Source organism: Physeter macrocephalus, chromosome 7 (genome assembly GCF_002837175.3).
Source record: "Physeter macrocephalus isolate SW-GA chromosome 7, ASM283717v5, whole genome shotgun sequence".
Classification (NCBI taxonomy): domain Eukaryota; kingdom Metazoa; phylum Chordata; class Mammalia; order Artiodactyla; family Physeteridae; genus Physeter; species Physeter macrocephalus.
In genome coordinates, this window is record NC_041220.1 from 49,438,616 (window position 1) to 49,458,988 (window position 20,373).

Below are 20,373 nucleotides of genomic sequence, written 5' to 3' on the forward strand. Positions count from 1 at the left end.
TTTCTATCATTTGTTTTATGCAACAAATCTATAAAAAACTATTCATATTGAAAAATTATTTGTGACAAGCTATTTTCCTCACATAAGTTGATTCATGACGCTTACAATTTGCTTTCTGAAAGGGTTAACTTCTCTTTAAGTAACTGAATTTCTGTATCCTTCTCGTGGGAGGTTAAATGGGAATGAAATTCTTTATCTCTATTTGTAGCCAACAATGATTCAAGGTTTTTAATCGTATGTCTTTCACTTGACAGTTGTTTTTTTAACAGCTCTGATTCTGATTTTACATTTTCTAATTCCTCTGCAACCTGCAAGAAAAACAAAGCAAGATTACTTCAGTATAATTTCAGACTTACTCTGAAAAATTATCTGCAGAGCTATACACACATCAGTTGCTTCATTTTGGGTACTGATTAAAGATTCTGTAATACTTTTCACATATAAGAAAAACACCTTATTTTCAAAATAATCTTTGCTATTTTTAGCAAAGACCTATCCCAACCCTCAAATAGTTTTCTTTCATGTTATCTTGTCAAGAGAGGGTAATTAACATAAAATCCTAAAATGTGGCCACCCTATCAGTAAGGAGGGCCTTCTGATTTATTAAATATGTATATTCTGATTACATAGTCAAACCAGTCTTGAAGCTTCTCAGTACCTGAAAATAAAGTTACTACTAAATGAGTGAAAACTGGAAACACCCATGTTTAAAAACACACATTGGGTTGTTTAAAGTAATGCTTCAGTTTGGGAATGGGACGTTCCAGTTAACTCGACTTTTAAAATTAAGTAAGATTTTTATCAGGAAAAATATTCCACTTAGAAAGGAATGAACTGCTCAATTCTTCATATAAGTCTTAGTTTTAAACAGAGAATGTATCGGGATATGTTCCTATTCTATAATTAGAAGACTTGTATTCTCCTAAATACCCATCTGCTTCAAAACAGCACCTAATTTTATCATCATGTTTGCCAAAGAAACCTCGACAAAGAATGTAGTAGTCAAATTAAGAGTAGGGCTGAATAAAACAATACGCTACTGGGACTTCCTGGTGGCACAGTGGTTAAGAATCCGCCTGCCAATGTAGGGGACACGGGTTCGAGCCCTGGTCTGGGAAGACCCCACATGCCGCAGAGCAACTAAGCCCATGCGCCACGACTACTGAGCCTGCGCTCTAGAGCCCATGAGCCACAACTACGGAAGCCCACGTGCCACAGCTACTGAAGCCTATGCGCCTAGAGCCCGTGCTCTGCAACAAGAGAAGCCACTGCAATGAGAAGCCCATGCACCACAACGAAGAGTAGCCCCTGTTTGCCGCAACTAGAGAAAGCCCGCGTGCAGCAATGAAGACCCAATACAGCCAAAAATAAATAAATAAAATAAATAAATTTATATATAAAAAAACAATATGCTACAATATTATCTTTTAAGTTCTTACCCTCTCAAATTCAAGGTTTTTGGAATTCAATTGCTGGGTCATAATATCTTTGCCCGAATCAAGCTTAATGCAAAGTTCTCTAAGAGATGACACATCATTTAATACTGCTGCTTTTTCATCTTCTTGGTGTCTCAGCTCTTCTTCTAATCTAGATATGGCTTTTGCCATCGATGAGATCTGAGATTCATAAGCATGATGTGCATTTATGTGCTGAAAATAAGAAAACAGGTACAAAGTTAAAGTAACCCAGTAATATTAAAGGTTTGAATCTGTGTAGCTACAATGTCACTTTATATAACTATAAAAGCCAATTTTTGAAATTTTAAAAATTTTGCAATTTTAAGATACTCTCAGGAAGTTGTCTGCTAAAGATGGCCTATTTAATGCTTAAAAAAATAAACTGTGTTTAATTATTAATCATGGTAACTAAGTACCTCATGTATATATTTGGAAGATGTAAAGATGAAAATTACTGCTTTAGGGTTGTGAACATGAGAGATCTTTGAAGTCATATTAAATTTTTCCTTTATAAACTCTGTTATAATAATGCTTTTTAAAGTAACATGTATACTTATCACTCCTCAATTGCCTTTAAATTCTGAATTTCAAAAACGGAGTTTGCTTTAAAACTATATACCTAAACTCATATTTAAATTTAATTTAACCTAATTAATTTAATTTAACCTTAATTTAACTTTATAAGATTTTAATAACTGAAATAATGAGCAAAATTTGAAATACTGATAAACACTTCTTTCCTAAAGTAATATACATTAAAAAAAGAATTAATTAATTTATTTATTTTTGGTTGCGTTGGGTCTTCGTTGCTGCACACAGGCTTTCTCTAGTTGTGGTGAGCGGGGGCTACTCTTCGTTGCGGTGCGCGGGCTTCTCGTTGCAGTGGCTTCTCTTGTTGCGGAGCACGGGCTCTAGGCGTGCGGGCTTCAGTAGTTGCAGTGCACGGGCTTCAGTAGTTGCAGTGCACAGGCTTCAGTAGTTGTGGCGCGCAGGCTTCAGTAGTTGTGGCTCATGGCTCTAGTGCTCAGGCTCAGTAGTTGTGGTGCACGGGCTTCATTGCTCCGTGGCACGTGGGATCTTCCTGGACCAGGGCTCAAACCCATGTCCCCTTCACTGGCAGGCAGATTCTTAACCACTGCGCCACCAGGGAAGTCCCGAGTAATGCACATTTAAAATTTTTCACAATTTAAAATGTGAGTGATAAATACAAACAGATATAAACTCTACTTCTAGAATTTAGGAAGAATTCCACATTTGAAAATTAAATTATTAAACAAGCTTTACTAAAATGAATCAACATTAAAAATCTAACACACTGCTTTGAAGATTTAATAAATTTCCACAATTGCAGAAAAGCACTTGGATTTTACAAATATTAAAGAATTAATCAAAATTCCCCCTAAGAAATATAAATATGTAAGTCAATTTTATATACCACATAAAAACATGAACAATGACAAAGAACAAAAGAACTAAAGAATATTTCTCCTGAGAACTATTTTGAAGGTTGAAAAACATTCCTTTAGTTATTATACTCTTAACAGAAAAACTTACAGAAATAGTGTATTCGTTTCCTAGGACTGCTGTAACAAATTACTGCAAATTGCTGGGTGGCTTAAAACAACAGAAATTTATTCCCTCACAGTTCTGGAGGTTACAAGTCTGAAATTTAGATGCTGGCAGAATTGGCTTCTTCTGGAGGTTCTGAGGGAGAATCTGTTCCATGCCTCTCTCCAAACTTCTGGTGATTGCTGGCAATCCTTGGTGTTCCTTGCCTTGTAGACACATAACTCCAATCTCTGCCTTCATCTTCACTTGACATTCTCCTTGTGTCTTCTGTGTCCAGATTTCTCTTATCTCATAAGGATACCAAATATTGGGTTATGGCCTGCCCTAGTCCAGTATGACCTCATCTTAAATTGATTACACCTGCAAAGGTCCTATTTCCAAAAAGGTCACATTCACAGGTTCTGGTGGTTAGCATTTCAATATATTTGGGGGGGGCATAATTCTATCAACTCTCTGGCTCCCCCAAATTCACGTCCTTCCCATGTGCAAAATATATTCATTGTATCCCAACATTCTGGCATCAACTCTAAGTCCAAAATCTTATCTAAATCAGAATGGGTAAGACTCTGGGTATGGTCCTTCCTGGGGCAAAATTCCTCTCCTTCCACGGACCTGTGATACTAGAAAACAAGTTACCTCCCTCTGAAATAAAATGGTGGAAAAGGCATAAAATGGTCCCATTCTGAAAGGGAGAAAATAGAAGGAATAAAGGAGTTACTAGTCCAAAGTAAGCTTGCAGCCAAGTAGGGCAAATTCCATTCGATTTCAAGGCCTAAAAATAATTATCTGTGTCTTGATACTCTGTCCTCTGGACCTGCTAGGGCAGCCCCACCTTCTCAGCCCTCAGGTATAGCCCCATCTCTTGGCTCACAGTGGCAGTGGCGCTGCCTTCTGGAATCAAGGAAGAAATAGCCCAGTCCCCTGGGCCTATGGTAGCGTAGCAGGTCCACCAGCTTTTGAGCTGCCCTTGGCAGCCCTGCTGATCTCTGAGCCACCTTCATTCTTCCCTTTTCTTGAAGGAGAACATATGTTCATAACTCTAGTGGCCTGTTTTCTGCTAGTAGGATCTAAGACGTCTTTCCTTGTATCCTGTTTCTGTCCCTTTCAGCCCAAGCTGGCAGTGTTTCTGCTGAGGTGATTGGTTGGATCTATGAGTCACTCGCCTACTCTCTTTGCCTAGTCACACTCTCGGCCCTGCCTCCAGAACACACTATCTGGATAGGCTAAGACTTTTCCAAATCATCAAGTCCCAGCTCTTTTTTTGCTTAGCAATTCCTTCTTCAATCTATCTCTTTCCTTCACATCTTACTATAAGCAGCAAGGAGAAACCAGGTTGCACCTTTCATACTCTGCTTGGAAATTTCCTCAGCTAAATATCCAAGTTCATAACTTATAAGTTCTACTTTCCTAAGAGTATACCGTAATTCAGTCAAGTCCTCTGCCATTTTATAATAAGAATTACCTTTTCTCAGTGTCCAATAACATGTTCCTCAATTCCACCTGAGACCTCACCAGAAGAAACATTCTTATTTCTGGACAAATTCCATTCATGACGATTTATGTATTTTGTAAATAATAGAAGTTTTCTCTACAGCTTTCCTCTTTTTTTCTGAGCTCAGAAAAACTTTTTCAGAATTGCCTTTAACATCCATCTTTCTACCTACAAACTTTTCAAGGTAGTCTAGACTTTTCTATCAGGCACCTCAAAACTCTTCCAGCCTGTACCCATTACAAAACTCTTCCAGCCTGTACCCATTACTCTTCCAGCCTGTACCCAATTCCAAAGACCCTTTTTAGGTTTGTTACAAAAGCATCCCACTTCCTGTTACCAAAATCTGTACTAGTTTCTTAACGCTGCCATAACAAATTACCAGAAACTAGATAGCTTAAAACAATAGAAATGTATTCCCTCTCAGTTCTGGAGGCCACAACCAGATGTCAGCAGGATCGGTTCCTTCTGGAGGTTCTGAGCGAGAATCTTTTTCACAACTCTCTCCCAGCTCAAGTGATTGCTGGCAATCCTTGGGGTTCCTGGCCTTGGTAGACACATCATTTCAATCTCTGCCTCTATCCTCATATGGCATTCTCCCCTGTGTCTTCTGTGTCTGAATCTCCCTTATTTTACAAGGACACCAGTTATCAGATTAGGGTCCATCCTACCCAGTGTCACCTCATTTTAACCTTTAAAAAAAATATTTATTTATTTATCTTTAGCTGCATTGGGTCTTCATTGCTCTGCGTGGACTTTTCTCCAGTTGCAGCGAGCGGGGGCTACTCTTCGTTACGGTGCACAGGCTTCTCATTGCGGTGGCTTCTCTTGTTGCAGAGCACGGGCTCTAGGCGCACAGGCTTCAGTAGTTGTGGCTCGTGGGCTCTAGAGCGCAGCCTCAGTTGTTGTAGCGCACGGGCTTAGTTGCTCCGTGGCATGTGGGATCTTCCCGGACCGGGGCACGAACCCGCGTCCCCTGCACCGGCAGGGGGATTCTCAACCACTGCACTACCAGGGAAGCCCACATCATTTTAACTTGATTAAATCTGCAAAGATGCTATTTCCAAATAAGGTCACATTCACAGGTACTGGGAGCTAGGACCTAAATATATTTTGGGGGGGAGGGGTGCATAATTCTACACACTACAGATAATCAATACTTTCTTCTAAAAAATAAAGACCGGGGCTTCCCTGGTGGCGCAGTGGTTGAGAGTCTGCCTGCCGATGCAGGGGACACGGGTTCGTGCCCCGGTCCGGGAAGACCCCACATGCCACGGAGCGGCTGGGCCCGTGAGCCATGGCCGCGGAGCCTGTGCTCCACAATGGGAGAGGCCACAACAGTGAGAGGCCCGCGTACCAAAAAAAAAAAAAGACGGACTACAATACTATACCAACAAAACAAAACGAAAGTAGAACTAATAGCCAACTGTTCCTTATCAATCTAACTTATTTAGGGTCCCTATATTTTAACTAAACTCAAAATTTTATTAAGAGACTTTTATTAGACTGTCTTTATGACAAAAGCTTATTTAAATCCACATGCAAAAGTTGGAACCTTACCTTATATCATGTATAAAAATTAACTCAAAATGGATCAAAGACCTCAACATAAGAGCTAAAACTATAAAACGCATAGAAAAAAACAGGGGAAAAGCTTCATTATGTTGGATTTAGCAACGATTTCTTAGATATGACACCAAAAATACAGGCAAGAAAAAAAAAATAGATAAATTGGACTTCATCAAAATTTAAAACTCTTGTGCATCAAAGGATAAAACTGAGTGACAAGGTAAGCCATGAGATGGGAGAAAATATTCACAAATCACATACCTAATAAGGGACTGAAATCCAGAATATACAAACAATTCCTACAACTCAACAACAACAGAAAACAACCTGATTAAAAACTAGGCAAAGGATTTGAATAGATATTTCTCCAAAGAAAATATACAAATGGCCAATAAACACACAAAATATGCTCAACATCACTAATCATTAAGAAAATACAAGTCAAAACCAAAATGAAATACCACTTCACGCCCATTGGGATGGCCATTATTAAAACAAAAAAACAAAACAAAATACCCCAGAAAATAACAAGTGTTGGTGAAGATGTGGAGAAACTGGAAGCCTAACATTGCAGGTGGGAATGTAAAATGGTGCAGCCCCTGTGAAAAACTGTATGGTGGTTATTCAAAAAATTAAACATAAAATTACAATATGATCCAGTAATTCCATGTCTGGGTATACCCTAAAGAACTGAAAATAAAGACTCAAATAGATATTGTACATCCATGTTCATAGCAGCATTATTTTCAATAGCCAAAGATGGAAACAAACCAAATGTTCATTGACAGATGAATGTTTAGAATGCGGTATATGCATACAATGGGATATTATTCAGCCTTAAAAAGGAATGAAATTCTGACACATGCTACAACATGGGTGAACCCTGAGATTTAAGTGAATCTTAGGCCTAAGTAAAATAATTCAGTCACAAAAAGACAAATATTGTATGACTCCACTTATAAGAGGGACATGGAGTAGTCAAATTCATAGACAGAGAAAGTAGAATGGTGGCTGTCAGTGGCTGGGGGAGGGGAGTATGGGGAGCTAGTTAGTATTTAATGGGTACAGAGTTTTAACTGGGGAAGATGAAAAAGTTCTGGAGAAGGATGGTGGTGATAGTTGCACAACAATATGCATGTACTAATTGCCACTGTATACTTAAAAATGGTTAAAATGGTAAATTCGATATTATGTATATTTTACTTACAATATAAAAGTAATGGGGCTCTCCTAAGCAAATTATCAGAATTAATGACAGATTACCATTGAACTTGATTTTTACCAATGCTTAAACCTCACTTCAATAAAGTGCCTTTGAATGTTTTCTGTTTTACTAAATTCTGTCTGTGCAAGACAAATGAATATATTACCTCCTGAATTTCTTTTTCTAGTAGCTCCACTCTTTCTCGAAGGTGTCTCCTCTCTGTGTCAATAGAAAGAAGTTCCAGTCGAACTGAGCTGCTTTCTCCCTCAGCTTGATGGGCTTTGACCTCCCAGTCTTCAGCACGGTCATGAAGCATCTGAAATCTATCTAACAAATCTTGATTTTCTCTTTCCTGGTTTAACCACAATTAAATTGTTTCTAAATTAGTCATCATTACTCACTGGAATACCCATGTCATAAACATATACACACATTGGGATTTTTGTTTTAATTTAGGAAGCATAAGCTATCTGTGCAGACACTATACTAAGTAAGATCTGTACAAAAATATACAAAGACAGTAGGCAAGATCTCCACTTTCATATGTTAATATCTAATAGAGGAGACAGAATAAAGAAACATGAAAAAGTTAAAAAAAAAAAATCAGTCTTAAATCCAACCTAAACAATGTTTTTTCACCTTAGCAGCCATTAAGCTCTCCCATCGTGACACTTCAGTTATGTAATTATGAACTCTACTCTTCATTTCTTCTTTTTCTTGCACTGCTGCTTCTAATTCCAATGAAATTTGCTATAAATCAGAAAATTGAAGACAAATCTAAAATGAATGTAGCACCTAATGAGTTCTATTTATGTTCAAATAGCTCTTTCTGAATTTGGGGAATAAGGGAGAGTAGGAAAAAAGGAAAACTGTTCCTGACTGTTATTTTCACATGTTTTTCTTGACTGATCTTGACTTTTTAACCAAATATTACCATATATCTCCCACAATATATGTGACCACATATCTGGTATTTAAACCAGGGTCTAGCTATGCTCAGGGGTTGACATTTTAAAAAATTTATATATCAGCAATATGCTCTATAATGAATAATTTTTTTAAATAAAATATTTAAAATAAGAAAATCATTGGTTTTCTTGGTATAATCCTTTAATAAACTAGCACAAACAAAACCAATACCTTTTAGTATTTGCCATTCTAAAATATTCATTAATTAACTTACAGGCATATCTCTAAGCCACTGGAAGTAAGTATGAATAATTAAAATCTATCATGGGTCTTTAAAACACAGCAACTTTGCCCTAGGAGTGATGCTGAGGTCCTCACCCAGTAGGGTAACACTGATTTCTGCCATAGAGAACACCATGCTCCCAGCTTCAGTATTCCTTGCAACAAAGATCACAATGGTGAGGGGACTACAGTTGTACCCATTAGACACCCTGTAATATACTGCAGCATTCTAAACCACATTTTAAAATACCCTTATAAACACTATTCTCCTTAAAGAATTATTTCTTTTGTTGTTGATATTTATATAATTAAAATTTAGAAAGCATATTTAGTGCTTTAAAATTTAGCAAACAATGAATATATTGTATAACTGTATGCTATAAAACTATCAAAGTTTATGCATTGTGCTCATACCTGGTTTTCTCTTGCCACTGTAGCCAGATCATCCTGTAATCTTCTGTTTTCCTTAAAAGACATTTCTTTAGATCTTCCTACTTCATCAAGTTCCTTGTGAGCTGCATCAAGCTGGCGCCGGAGGCTGCTTATCTCACGGTCCTGATTAATCAATGTTTCCTTTAGGTGGCTGTTACATGGGTGGTGTAGCAATAATAAAGAAAGCTTTTTGGAAAATTTAGTTCATTTAAAAGAAAACTGTTGTACTCTGATTTAAGTATACTAGGAATGCAAGAAATTACAACTACTCAACCTATGGACTGGGAGAAAATATTTGTAAATGATGCAACCAACAAGGGTGTATACCAACAGCTCACACAACTCAATAACAAAAAAACAAACAACCCAAGCAAAAACTGGACAAAAGACCTAAATGGACATTTTTCCAAAGAAGAAATGCAGATGGCCAATAGGCACATGAAAAGATGCTCAACATTGTTAATTATCAGAGAAATGCAAATCAAAACTACAGTGAGGTACCACCTCACACCAGTCAGGATGGCAAACATTAAAAAGTCTACAAATAACAAATGCTGGAGAGGGTGTGGAGAAAAGGGAACCCTCCTACACTGTTGGTGGGAATGTAAATTGATACAGCCACTATGGAGAACAGTATGGAGGTTCCTTAAAAAACTAAAAAGAGAGTTATCATATGATCCAGCATTCCCACTCCTGGGCCTATACCCAGACAAAACTATAATTTGAAAAGATACACACACCCCTATGTTCATAGCAGCATTATTTACAATAGCCAAGACATGGAAGCAACCTAAATGTCCACTGACAGTGAAATCTATAAAGAAGATGTGGTACATATATACAATGGAATAGTACTCAGCCATTAAAAAGAATGAAATAAAGCCACTTGCAGCAACATGGAGGGACCTAGAGATTATCATACTAAACGAATAAGTCAGAAAAAGAAAGACAAATACCATATGGTACCACTTATATGTGGAATCTAAAATATGACACAAATGAACATATCGAAGAAACAGAAACAGACTCACAGACAGATTGTGGTTGCCAACGGGGAGGGGGCTGGAGGAGGGAAGGATTGGGAGTTTGGGATTAGCAGATGCAAACTAGTATTATAGAATGGATAAACAACAAGTCCTACTATATAACACAGGGAACTATATTCAATACGCTATAATAAACCATAATGGGAGACTTCCCTGGTGGTGCAGTGGTTAAGAATGTGCCTGCCAATGCAGGGGACACAGGTTCAATCCCTGGTCCGGGAAGATCCCACATGCCTCGGAACAACTACGCTCGTGCCCCACAACTACTGAGCCTGCACTCTAGAGCCCGCAAGCCACAACTACTGAAGCCCGCATGCCCTAGAGCCCACGCACTGCAACTACTGAAGCCTGTGCACCTAGAGCCTGTGCTCCGCAACAACAGAAGCCACCACAACGAGAAGCCTGCGCACTGCCAACGAAGAGTAGCCCCCGCTCACCGCAACTAGAGAAAGCCCGTGCGCAGCAACAAAGACCCAATGCAGCCAAAAAAACATAAAAAAACATAATGGAAAAGAATAGGATAAAGAATATATATATATAACTGAATCACTTTGCTGTATAGCAGAAATTAACACATTATAAATCAACCATACTCCAATAAAATTTAAAAAAAGAAATTACAACTACTGCATTAAGATACTGATTAATTAGGTGAAGTAGATATTTTAGATCTCTACCAATCATTATGTGCAAATAAAGTCATAAAATAAATTTATTATTCCAAAAGTCAAGTAAAAACAGAAGACTTTCAAGTGTTAGGAGCAGAACATAAACAATTCAAGTGGCAAACACTTATTTAATGTTTAAGTCCCCACTATTATATAATATGTAAGGGTGCATAAAATAAATACAATTAGTGACTTTTGTCTTGAAGTAGAGACCAGACATAAAAGGTAAAGTCTTGTAACATTGTTCAAAAAGGTTTAGATGTGGAATAAATTCAACACTGGCTACTAGGGTAATCTAGGTTTTAATGATTAGGGCCTGCACAGGGTAATTACAGTAGAAATAAGGAGCAAGTAGGTATGTAAAAGAATAATTAATAAGACATAATTATTTAGATGTGGATGACAGAGGAGGGAAGAAAGTTAAAGAGGATAACATTTCCATGCAGGAGACTGAAAAAATAACTGCTACTGGTAAAAATAGGAAAATTGAAAAAGAAATTTTCCTATTGCCAGATTGCTATTCAAATAGATAAAGCTGCATTCACTGAAAATTTCTAAAAAAACTGGATGCCGTTCCATTGATTACTTACTTCATAGAAGATTCATACTCTGAGACTGTTATCTTCATCTGAGTAATAGCTTTTTCCTAAAGAAATTATAAAAATATGTAAGATTCTAAACCATTCATATAGAAATGTCTTCATTTGAATTGATACAATGTGACATTTATATAGTTTAAATCCAATTATATAAATTATGTTATAAAAGAAACCTCCAAGTAAACATCTTTCCATGTACCAATTATATTTCATATATTGGCATATTTCTACCCACTCTAAGAATTTGAATTGTTCCTTGAGTTTGCTATAATCATATATGATAAAACTGTATTCTACACTACCAAATGTAAATTAGATAGCTAGTGGGAAGCTGCCGCATAGCACAGGGAGATCACCTCTGTGCTTTGTGACCACCTAGAGGGGTGGGATAGGGAGGGTGGGAGGGAGGGTGACGCAAGAGGGAAGAGATATGGGAACATATGTATATGTATAACTGATTCACTTTGTTGTGAAGCAGAAACTGACACACCATTGTAAAACAGTTATACTCCAATAAAGATGTTAAAAAAAAAACAAAAAAAACACTGTATTCTAGAAATAGAACTTTTAAAGATTCAAATTATTGGTATAAAATGAAATTTAAACACATTAGAAGATACGGCCTTGGGTCTTAGGAACTTGTACACAGGCAATAAGAACTGCATATCTAAAACAGAGAATAAAATAAGCTTTTCTGTTCAGATGCTGGATAACATTACTTAACAGTCACACACTTTATTAGCTAGGTTTTCATGCAAGTTTGCAATCTTTTCTGTCTTCTCATCTACAGTCTCCTGAAGAATGTCTTTTTCTTTATCAATAACACCAATGGTCTTTTTCATTACATGAGCCTCTTCATTCTGTGAAGTCATCTTGAAGTGTAGTTTATCTATAAATGAAAAAGAAATGTTTGTTAGACAAAGTAAATTAGGATTCGCAAAAATAAAATTTAAGAATACTTACCTATTTTTTCCTCCAGTATTTTAACTTGTGCGTGTGCTGATTCAAGTTCACTTCTTTTCATGGAAAGTTGGTGCTGATAGTCCTCAAGTGACCGCTGTAGCTGCTCATTTACTAGCCTAAAGAGTCAGTGGACAAAAACAAATGGTATTCTTTATCTCTGGTAGAAATAATTTTTTTAAATGAAAGATCTTAAAAAATATTTTCCTTATTTTTCTTTTCTTTTATTCCTTATTTTAAAGCTCTTCTAGTATAATCAATGGCATTATACTATATATATTATTCCTTTCTTCAAAACTGTTCCATCTTCCTCAAAATAATATGGTATAAAAATCAAATTAATTGTATACTTTCTTTCTAGAGGCTTCCTAGTAGTTTTAAAGTTTTTCTCAGTTTCCTAATATCAACCCTCTTTCTCTTAAAATCTATTTCCAATAGTCAAGGCAAAGGAAAAGTCTTGTTTTTAAAGAATGGCCCAGCACTTCAACATCCTGGCCATCCTGACCAGCAAGCTTTTAATTCTGCTTCCCATTCTGACTTTTTTTGATAGGTAGTCAACGGGAGGTCATAGTAAACAGGGAAATAGGTATTTACTGTAGTGCAGTGAGGATTTAAGACTAAAGATTGGTTTCAGGGAGCAAAAAAAAAAGGACATACAGCAAAAATAAAGACAATTTCAGATGAATCCCTTACTGATCAGTAAGATTAATTTTTTTTCAGAAGTAGCAAGAATTTGCTCTCATGGCATCTAGGGTCTTTGGAAGCTTTTAGTCCTGGCCTAGGAATTCTTAGCCTGGCCTCGCTGGAAAAACATGGCTCTCATGTTAGGCTATTTATTGGGGACTTCCACAGGTTCCTTTTAGGGTTTGTTTGAAGATGAGATAGTAGAAGATACTAAAGGTGGCTTAGCTTAGAATTGCCTAATAGGAAGGAGGTTGGATTCTGAAACCACTAGTAAGATGGGACATCTCCCACAGAAATAAAGAAGTTTTACATGCAACACTGAGATATTCTGAAACACAAAAGACATGACCCTGACTGCTCTAATAGCAAGTGAATGATGACCCAGAGGCAGGGAGGGAAGTCAAGGTGAGGCTGACTTCTTTAGAATTGCACAACCAAATAAAACCAAGTCAGAAAGACTCTAGGCTTAAGCAATTTTACTTCATAAAATCATCCGTGAGGTCCAAGTGACTCACTGTATTCAAGCTGCTTGTAAAAGCTACAACTATTACTCTGAGGGATATAACTACAACGGAGTGGAGAAAAAAGAAAGCTAATATTCACTGTACTGATAATTTACAGACATTAGCTCATTTATTCCTAGGACAGTTCCATAATTAGAACCATTATCTCGATATTATAGAAACAACTAATAACTTGTTCAAGATGGCAAAGCTATTAAGGCAAAGAAAATATATAAATCCAGTTTAGTCTACCCTCATATCAATGTTTTTCTACTACAACACATTGCCTACTACGAAGAGCAAACGACATTTTCTATATGGAAGGGAAAATTTCTGCCAGTAAGCTATAAAGAATCCTTTCAAAAATGGAATGGCTCCCAGAGTTCCTAATGGACACCGAGTAGTTGGCAGTGCTTGAAATCCTAAGTAGAAATGTAAAGATTTTTTTACATCTAAGTTCATTAGCAGGGTTAATTCCTAATGAAAGTAGGGTTGATAAATGAAGGCAGGATAACATCTTGATTGATTATACATATAAAGGAGGCCCTTAGTGAGTCTTAAAAATAGCTTTGCCTTTTCATATTCTAGTGTAGGCAGGCAAGGGAATAATAGAGATTCCACACAGACCTCGGTGGTAACTTTCTGACAGAAGGATTGCTGCTAAGATAAAGGTCTTCTTAACGAAAGAACTGAGGTATAAAGTTCATAGGAAAGAATAGCTGAGTGACTATCATATTATTTGTCATCATGGTGTTTGGAAAGGAAAATTTGAGAACCTGTTGAGAACTAAGTTGCTAGGATGAGCTAATTTCTTAGCTTCAAAAGTGCTATAAGCAAAAAGCAAAGGGAAGTGATGACTTCCCACCAGAGACTGAAGAAATAAAACTTAGAATCAAAATTCTAGCTCTCTACTTACCAGCCATGTGGCTGGATAAGACCATCTCTCTGAGTCTCAAATTCCTCAATTTTATTACAGTACATGGATATATACATGCTCCCATCTTAGGGGGCAAAAGTAATTACTTCTCTTCATGATGGAGTATACTTTAAACAAACACAGCATCATAAAGGGTGCTTTATTCATAAGAAGTGTTCAAGTTGTAAAATGGAGCTGAAGCTCCATCTAAGAGGCATAGGTTTGGAATTTTAATGGCTTCTTAGAAGAAAGAGAGATTGATATGGTATCCCTATTTTTTAAAATTAATTAATTTATTTTTGGCTGTGTTGGGTCTCTGTTGCTGTCCACAGGCTTCCTCTAGTTGTGGAGAGTGGGGCTACTCTTCGTTGTGGTGTGCAGGCTTCTCACTGCAGTGGCTTCTCTTGTTGCGGAGCATGGGCTTTAGGCGCAAGGGCTTCAGTAGTTGTGGCTCGCGGGCTCTAGACTGCAGGCTCAGTAGTTGTGGTGCACGGGCTTAGCTGCTCTGCGGCATGTGGGATCTTCCCAGACCAGGGCTTGAACCTGTGTCTCCTGGGTTGGCAAGCGGATTCTTAACCAATGCGCCACCAGGGAAGCCCAGTATCGCTGGGTTTTTTTTGGTATCCCTGTTTTATTTCAGATGTCTCCAAGACTCTATGGTTATGACCCACCACTAACTGAGAAAGTATCATCTCTTGATAACTGAGAGAGGGGGAAAGGGATCAGGACTGGCTTTTCTTTCACATTTTTGCAAAAGGATGATGATTTATATCTGGTGGTCCTAGGCCCCTTGGCTCTTCTAAGTCCAGTTCCATGAGCTCAGCTGTCCTTACTTAGGGCCCTGGCTCCTCTTCCTGTCTTCATAGAAAAAAATGTTAGGCATGCCCAGAAGATAATTCTTAGGCATCCTAAGGAATACATGAGCCTTATCTAAAATGGTTCTCAATTCCCTTAACAAATAAATACTTCTCAAAGGAGACCAGTTATATTTGGTTTTCTGAATATACAAACACACTCTACTATAAAAGCTGATACTTATTGCCATAATAATAACTCTAACTAGAGCTTATGGGCTCTTTCCAGGAAAATCAGCTAATGCATTTATTTGATCCTGGGTAAGTACATAACCCTCTAGTTTTAAAGAAGGTACACAGAATAACTAAAGACTAAGGTGAAATGAAAACAGTCTGACGGTATTTTCAGCTGCAGGAATCTAAATGTTTAGAGCCTCATAGCTAGCAGTGGTAAGGATTAAGGCTATTGTCCTCTGCTGCTGCACCAAGAGACTAGACCAAAGATCCTCTATTTGGACAATGAGAGACTGTGCTTGATATAGAAAAGACTGTTTGGTGGCACTGAAATTTGATGAAAAATGCCTAACTCAGGAAGGGAAAGAGAAAATGGGCCCACCAGGTGGATGAAAAGGAATATATGCTTTATCTATCTGAATATCAGCTTCTTAAATGTCTTCATGTTAAGGGAAACAGAACTTGATGTGATTAAAGGGACAGAAGATCTCTATTAAACATATCAAAAGTTGCATGAGGTTTGGACAAGGTGACTTTATTTCCATACAGTGCTTGGTATTATGTTTGTATTGGGTTCAGCTTTGGATGTGAACTTGACAGCTTGAACTCATGGTTCTAATGTTTACCGATGTATATTGATATGGAGAATGTGACTGACACACCTTCCTCAGAGACAAGTCTGATATTTGTCAGAACAAAAAAAGTTATGGAATCCTGCAATCCCCCCATTATTACCTGTCTCTGTTTACAGACAAACAAAGGTAAAGAGAAAACTCTCCACAACCCATTCCTATAACAAGGTAAAGAGAAAATTCTCCACAACCCATTCCTATAACACAGTGACTGGATTATTCCTAGGTGAGGGAAGTAGCAGGCTGGGTAAGAGAAAAGGGTATTAGTATAGCAGAGAAAAAACACCAAAGGAGCTGCACGGTAGGGGATCCAAGGGAGGGCACTGAAAGCTCTGTCTTATAAGACTGCAAAGGGCATCCTGTGAGGGAAGGAAAGGGGAGTTATAGCTATAGTTTGAAGGAAAAAGCAAGATGGACTAAATGCAGCTCCAATCATCTGGACACAAAACGGAAAAGGGTAGACTAGTAATTCTGGGTGATAGAAATATACCATGGTATTTGTACTTTGGAGTTGAACATAGACATGAACCAGAGCGGGAGAGGCCATTCCATTCAGGTAGCTCTCCTTCATAGTATGTATGTAGTGCCTTGCAAAGAAAAAAAAAAAACGGAAAAAGAAGCTTCTACCTTAGTTCTTCCTAAACAGACAAACAGCCAGCTCTTGGTCTTATTACATAATTTGTTTTGATTTTGTGTAACAAATGTTTCCTAAATCTGGCCACTGTTCTCCAAGTTCATTGCCACTGTTTCACTCCAGACACATTGTCTCCATTGTCTGCCATCAGTCTCTTAAGACTCCAAATTCACCTTCCCTATTTTTGTGAGAGTTCACTTCCTAAGAGGCATGGTAGGAAGTCACCCCCTTGGTTAAACACTTGTTTGTTCTCCATGTTTATAAGATAAAATCCAGACACTCTTGGTCATCATACCAAGTTCTTTATTACCTGACTTCAACCTGTAGATAGAGCCTACTTGGGCCATACTGACTTTTTTTACCATTTTTCAGACACATCACCTTTTAGACTCTGTATATAAATATTCTGATTTTACATTTCTCTGAAAGAAGAACGAGAAGAACAATGACATAGGTAGCAAAAAATTCTGTAATTTCCAGCAATTCTACACTAAGGAGTACAAATAATCTGAAGTACAGGCATACCTTGGAGATGTTGTGGGTTTGGTTCCAGACCACCACAGTAAAGAAAATATGGCAATAAGGTGAATCATGTGGATTATTTGGTCTCCCAGGGCATATAAAATTATGTTTAATACTCACAAACATAAAAAACAAAACTTATGGTTAACAAAGGGGAAGGGGGAAGGGGTAAATTAGGAGTTTGGGATTAGCAGACACAAACTACTATATATAAAATAACAAGGTCCTACTGTATAGCACAGAGAACTATAATCAATATCTTGTTATAAACCATAATGGAAAGAATATGAAAAAGTATATATGTGTGTATATATTAAAAAATATATATATATGCACATATGTATAAGTGAATCACTTTGCTGTACACCAGAAACTAACACAGCATTGTAAACAACTATACTTCAATTAAAAAATTAAATTAAAAATTCAAAGCCATTAAAAAAAATAAGTAAATAAAAATAAAAGTTATGTCTGTACTATACTGTAGTCTATTAGGTATGCAATAGCATTATGTCTGAAAAAAATGATGCACATACCTTAATTAAAAAACCTTATTTCAGGCTTCCCTGGTGGCGCAGTGGTTGCGCGTCCGCCTGCCGATGCAGGGGAACCGGGTTCGCGCCCCGGTCCGGGAGGATCCCACATGCCGCGGAGCGGCTGGGCCCGTGAGCCATGGCCGCTGAGCCTGCGCGTCCGGAGCCTGTGCTCCGCAACGGGAGAGGCCACGACAGGGGGAGGCCCGCATACCACCAAAAAAAAAAAATAAATAAATAAAAAATAAAATAAAAATAAAAACCTTATTTCTAAAAAATACTAACCATCATCTGAGCCTTCAGTGAGTTGTAGTAACAGTCAAAGCTCACTGATCGCAGATCATCATAACAAATATAATAATTATGAAAAAGTCTGAAATATTGCAAGAATTACCAAAATGTGACACAGAAACACGAAGTGAGCAAATGCTGTTGGAAATACGGCACCAATAAACTTGCTTGATGCAGGATTGCCAAAAACCTTCAATTTGTAAAAAACACAACATCTGCAAAGCACAATAAATTGAAGCACAATAAAACAAAGTACGCCTGTATCTGTTAGGGAGATTTTAGAAGGAGGTAGGTAAAAAAATTTGCCTGCAATCATATCAAGCTATGAAAGTCTTTAAAAAAGTACAGATACCCGGGGCTTCCCTGGTGGCGCAGTGGTTGAGAATTCGCCTGCCGATGCAGGGGACACAGGTTCGTGCCCCAGTCCGGGAAGATCCCACATGCCGCAGAACGGCTGGGCCCACGAGCCGTAGCTGCTGAGCCTGTGCATCCGGAGCCTGTGCTCCGCAATGGAAGTACAGATACTCAAAACTTACCCAGATTCACTCAGTGAACAGGAACCTCCAGAGATCAGTCCCTAAATCCATACTTTACAAAAGCTCCCCAAGTGATTCTGCTGCAAAGCCAACTTTGAGAACTACTGCTTTTCAAAGGCCTAGTCCAAAATGCCACCATTATGAACCTTATATAGCAACAAGCTTGCTCCCAGAAGAGAAATGAAACTTTCAATAAACTTACCTAAGTGAGTTCATCTCTGTTTTCTGATGAGATGAGTCACCAGCCACATGGCTAAGTTTTTGAGCTTGGAGTTTTACTTTTTTCTCTAAAGACTCTATTGTTTCTTTCATTTTTAACATTTTAGACTTTAATTCACATTTTTCGTTTTCAAGCTATAATTAAATTTAAAAAATTAATAGGTATATGTCTCAGTTTCTTTTCCTTAAGCACTCTTTCATAATATTTCTGGAAGAAAACTAAGGAAATAAATTAGATTTATTTAAAAATACTTTAAAAGTCATGTGTACACTTTAGGTTCTAGATGTAAGAATAGGCAAACACATTTTTCTCTCTCTCCTCTTCAATATCATTGAAATCAAAGAAAAGATACCAAAAAAGAAAGGCAAGAAAGGAAGAAAAGGATGTATGCATAACAGCAATGAAAGGAAACCACTAGCAGGCCAAAATTTTGAGAAATTTCTAAAAAAAAAAAAGTAGGTAGGACTGAACTGAAGAAAAATCAGAGGAGAAAATACCGTAACCCAAACACAAAATGGACAAGATTTATATGAGGAACCTGTAACATTTTCCTGAAGAGCGTAAAACACAACCTGACTTAATGTGAAGACACCCCATGTTTCTGAATGGGAACACAATATTGGAAACGGATTAAAATTTCCTGAAATAATTGTAAATTCAATAAAATTTCAGTAAGAATCCTGACACAACCTTTTTTAAATTAGATGGGTGACTCAGATTTCATTCTAAAATTTATTTAGGAAAAAAGAAAGTTAAGAAAAAACAGTAAAAACGGGGGGCAGGAGGAAGACTGCAGCTAGACTTGCTTTATGAGATATCAAAATAAATGAAAAAGCTACTATAATTAAGACAGTATGGATTTCACATATGGACAAGCAGATACATCACAGATGTAAGTTTAGAAAAGGCAGCATTTTAAGAAAGTGGGAAAAGAATAAACTCTTTAAAAATAGAGCTGGGATAGCCACTCACTGGAGACAAAAAATTAGCTAGATTCTATTTTATTTTATGTACAAAAATAAACTCTAGATGCAATAATGATCTATACACAAAATTCAAAACCAAGAAACATTAGTGATAAATTTCAGTCTTCCAGTTGAAACTGTAGACTGACCACACACATTTTTAACACCCCTTCTTCTGGAAACAGTGCTAAAATGACAGTAAAGAAATAAGAAGGTTATATACTCATAAGGACAGAGAGAACAAGAGAGAAAACAAGGGTGAACAAGTGACTTCAAAAACTTGTGGAAGGGCTTCCCTGGTGGCGCAGTGGTTGCACGTCCGCCTGCCGATGCAGGGGAACCGGGTTCGCGCCCCGGTCTGGGAGGATCCCACGTGCCGCGGAGCGGCTGGGCCCGTGAGCCATGGCCGCTGAGGCTGCGCGTCCGGAGCCTGTGCTCCGCAATGGGAGAGGCCACAGCAGGGGAAGGCCCGCATACCACACACACACAAAAAAAAAAACAAACTTGTGGAAGACAAAGGGCAGAGAGTGGTTCAGAGTGGAAGAAAGATATATACAATCTAAAGCAGGGTCTGAACCTAGGAACTAATGACCTTTGAGGCCAGATAATTCTTTGTTGTGAGGGCCGTCCTGTGCACTGCAGGACGTTTAGCAGCATCCCTGCCCTCTGCTTACCAGATACAAGAAGTACTTTTTCCCCTAACTGTGACAGACAAAAATTCTCCA

The 20,373-nt window shown here is 37.8% G+C and overlaps 1 protein-coding gene across 7 annotated transcripts in view; it reads right to left on the minus strand.

Annotated features, from left to right (window-relative positions):
- Positions 1–20,373, minus strand: part of CEP135 (centrosomal protein 135) — a 93,919-nt gene that overhangs the window by 25,441 nt on the left and 48,105 nt on the right. For all 7 annotated transcript variants that reach the window (XR_448321.4, XM_007116057.4, XM_007116056.4 and 4 more), the window contains 9 exons: positions 18,666–18,817; positions 12,188–12,303; positions 11,959–12,113; positions 11,216–11,271; positions 8,894–9,062; positions 7,928–8,038; positions 7,455–7,640; positions 1,440–1,649; positions 106–308 (listed from right to left, as the gene is read on the minus strand). Coding sequence is in view for 6 of the 7 variants with exons in the window: in XM_007116057.4 (XP_007116119.1) it covers positions 106–308; positions 1,440–1,649; positions 7,455–7,640; positions 7,928–8,038; positions 8,894–9,062; positions 11,216–11,271; positions 11,959–12,113; positions 12,188–12,303; positions 18,666–18,817 (1,358 nt within the window). In the remaining variant the exon portion in view is untranslated. The remainder of the gene's footprint in view (positions 1–105; positions 309–1,439; positions 1,650–7,454; positions 7,641–7,927; positions 8,039–8,893; positions 9,063–11,215; positions 11,272–11,958; positions 12,114–12,187; positions 12,304–18,665; positions 18,818–20,373) is intronic.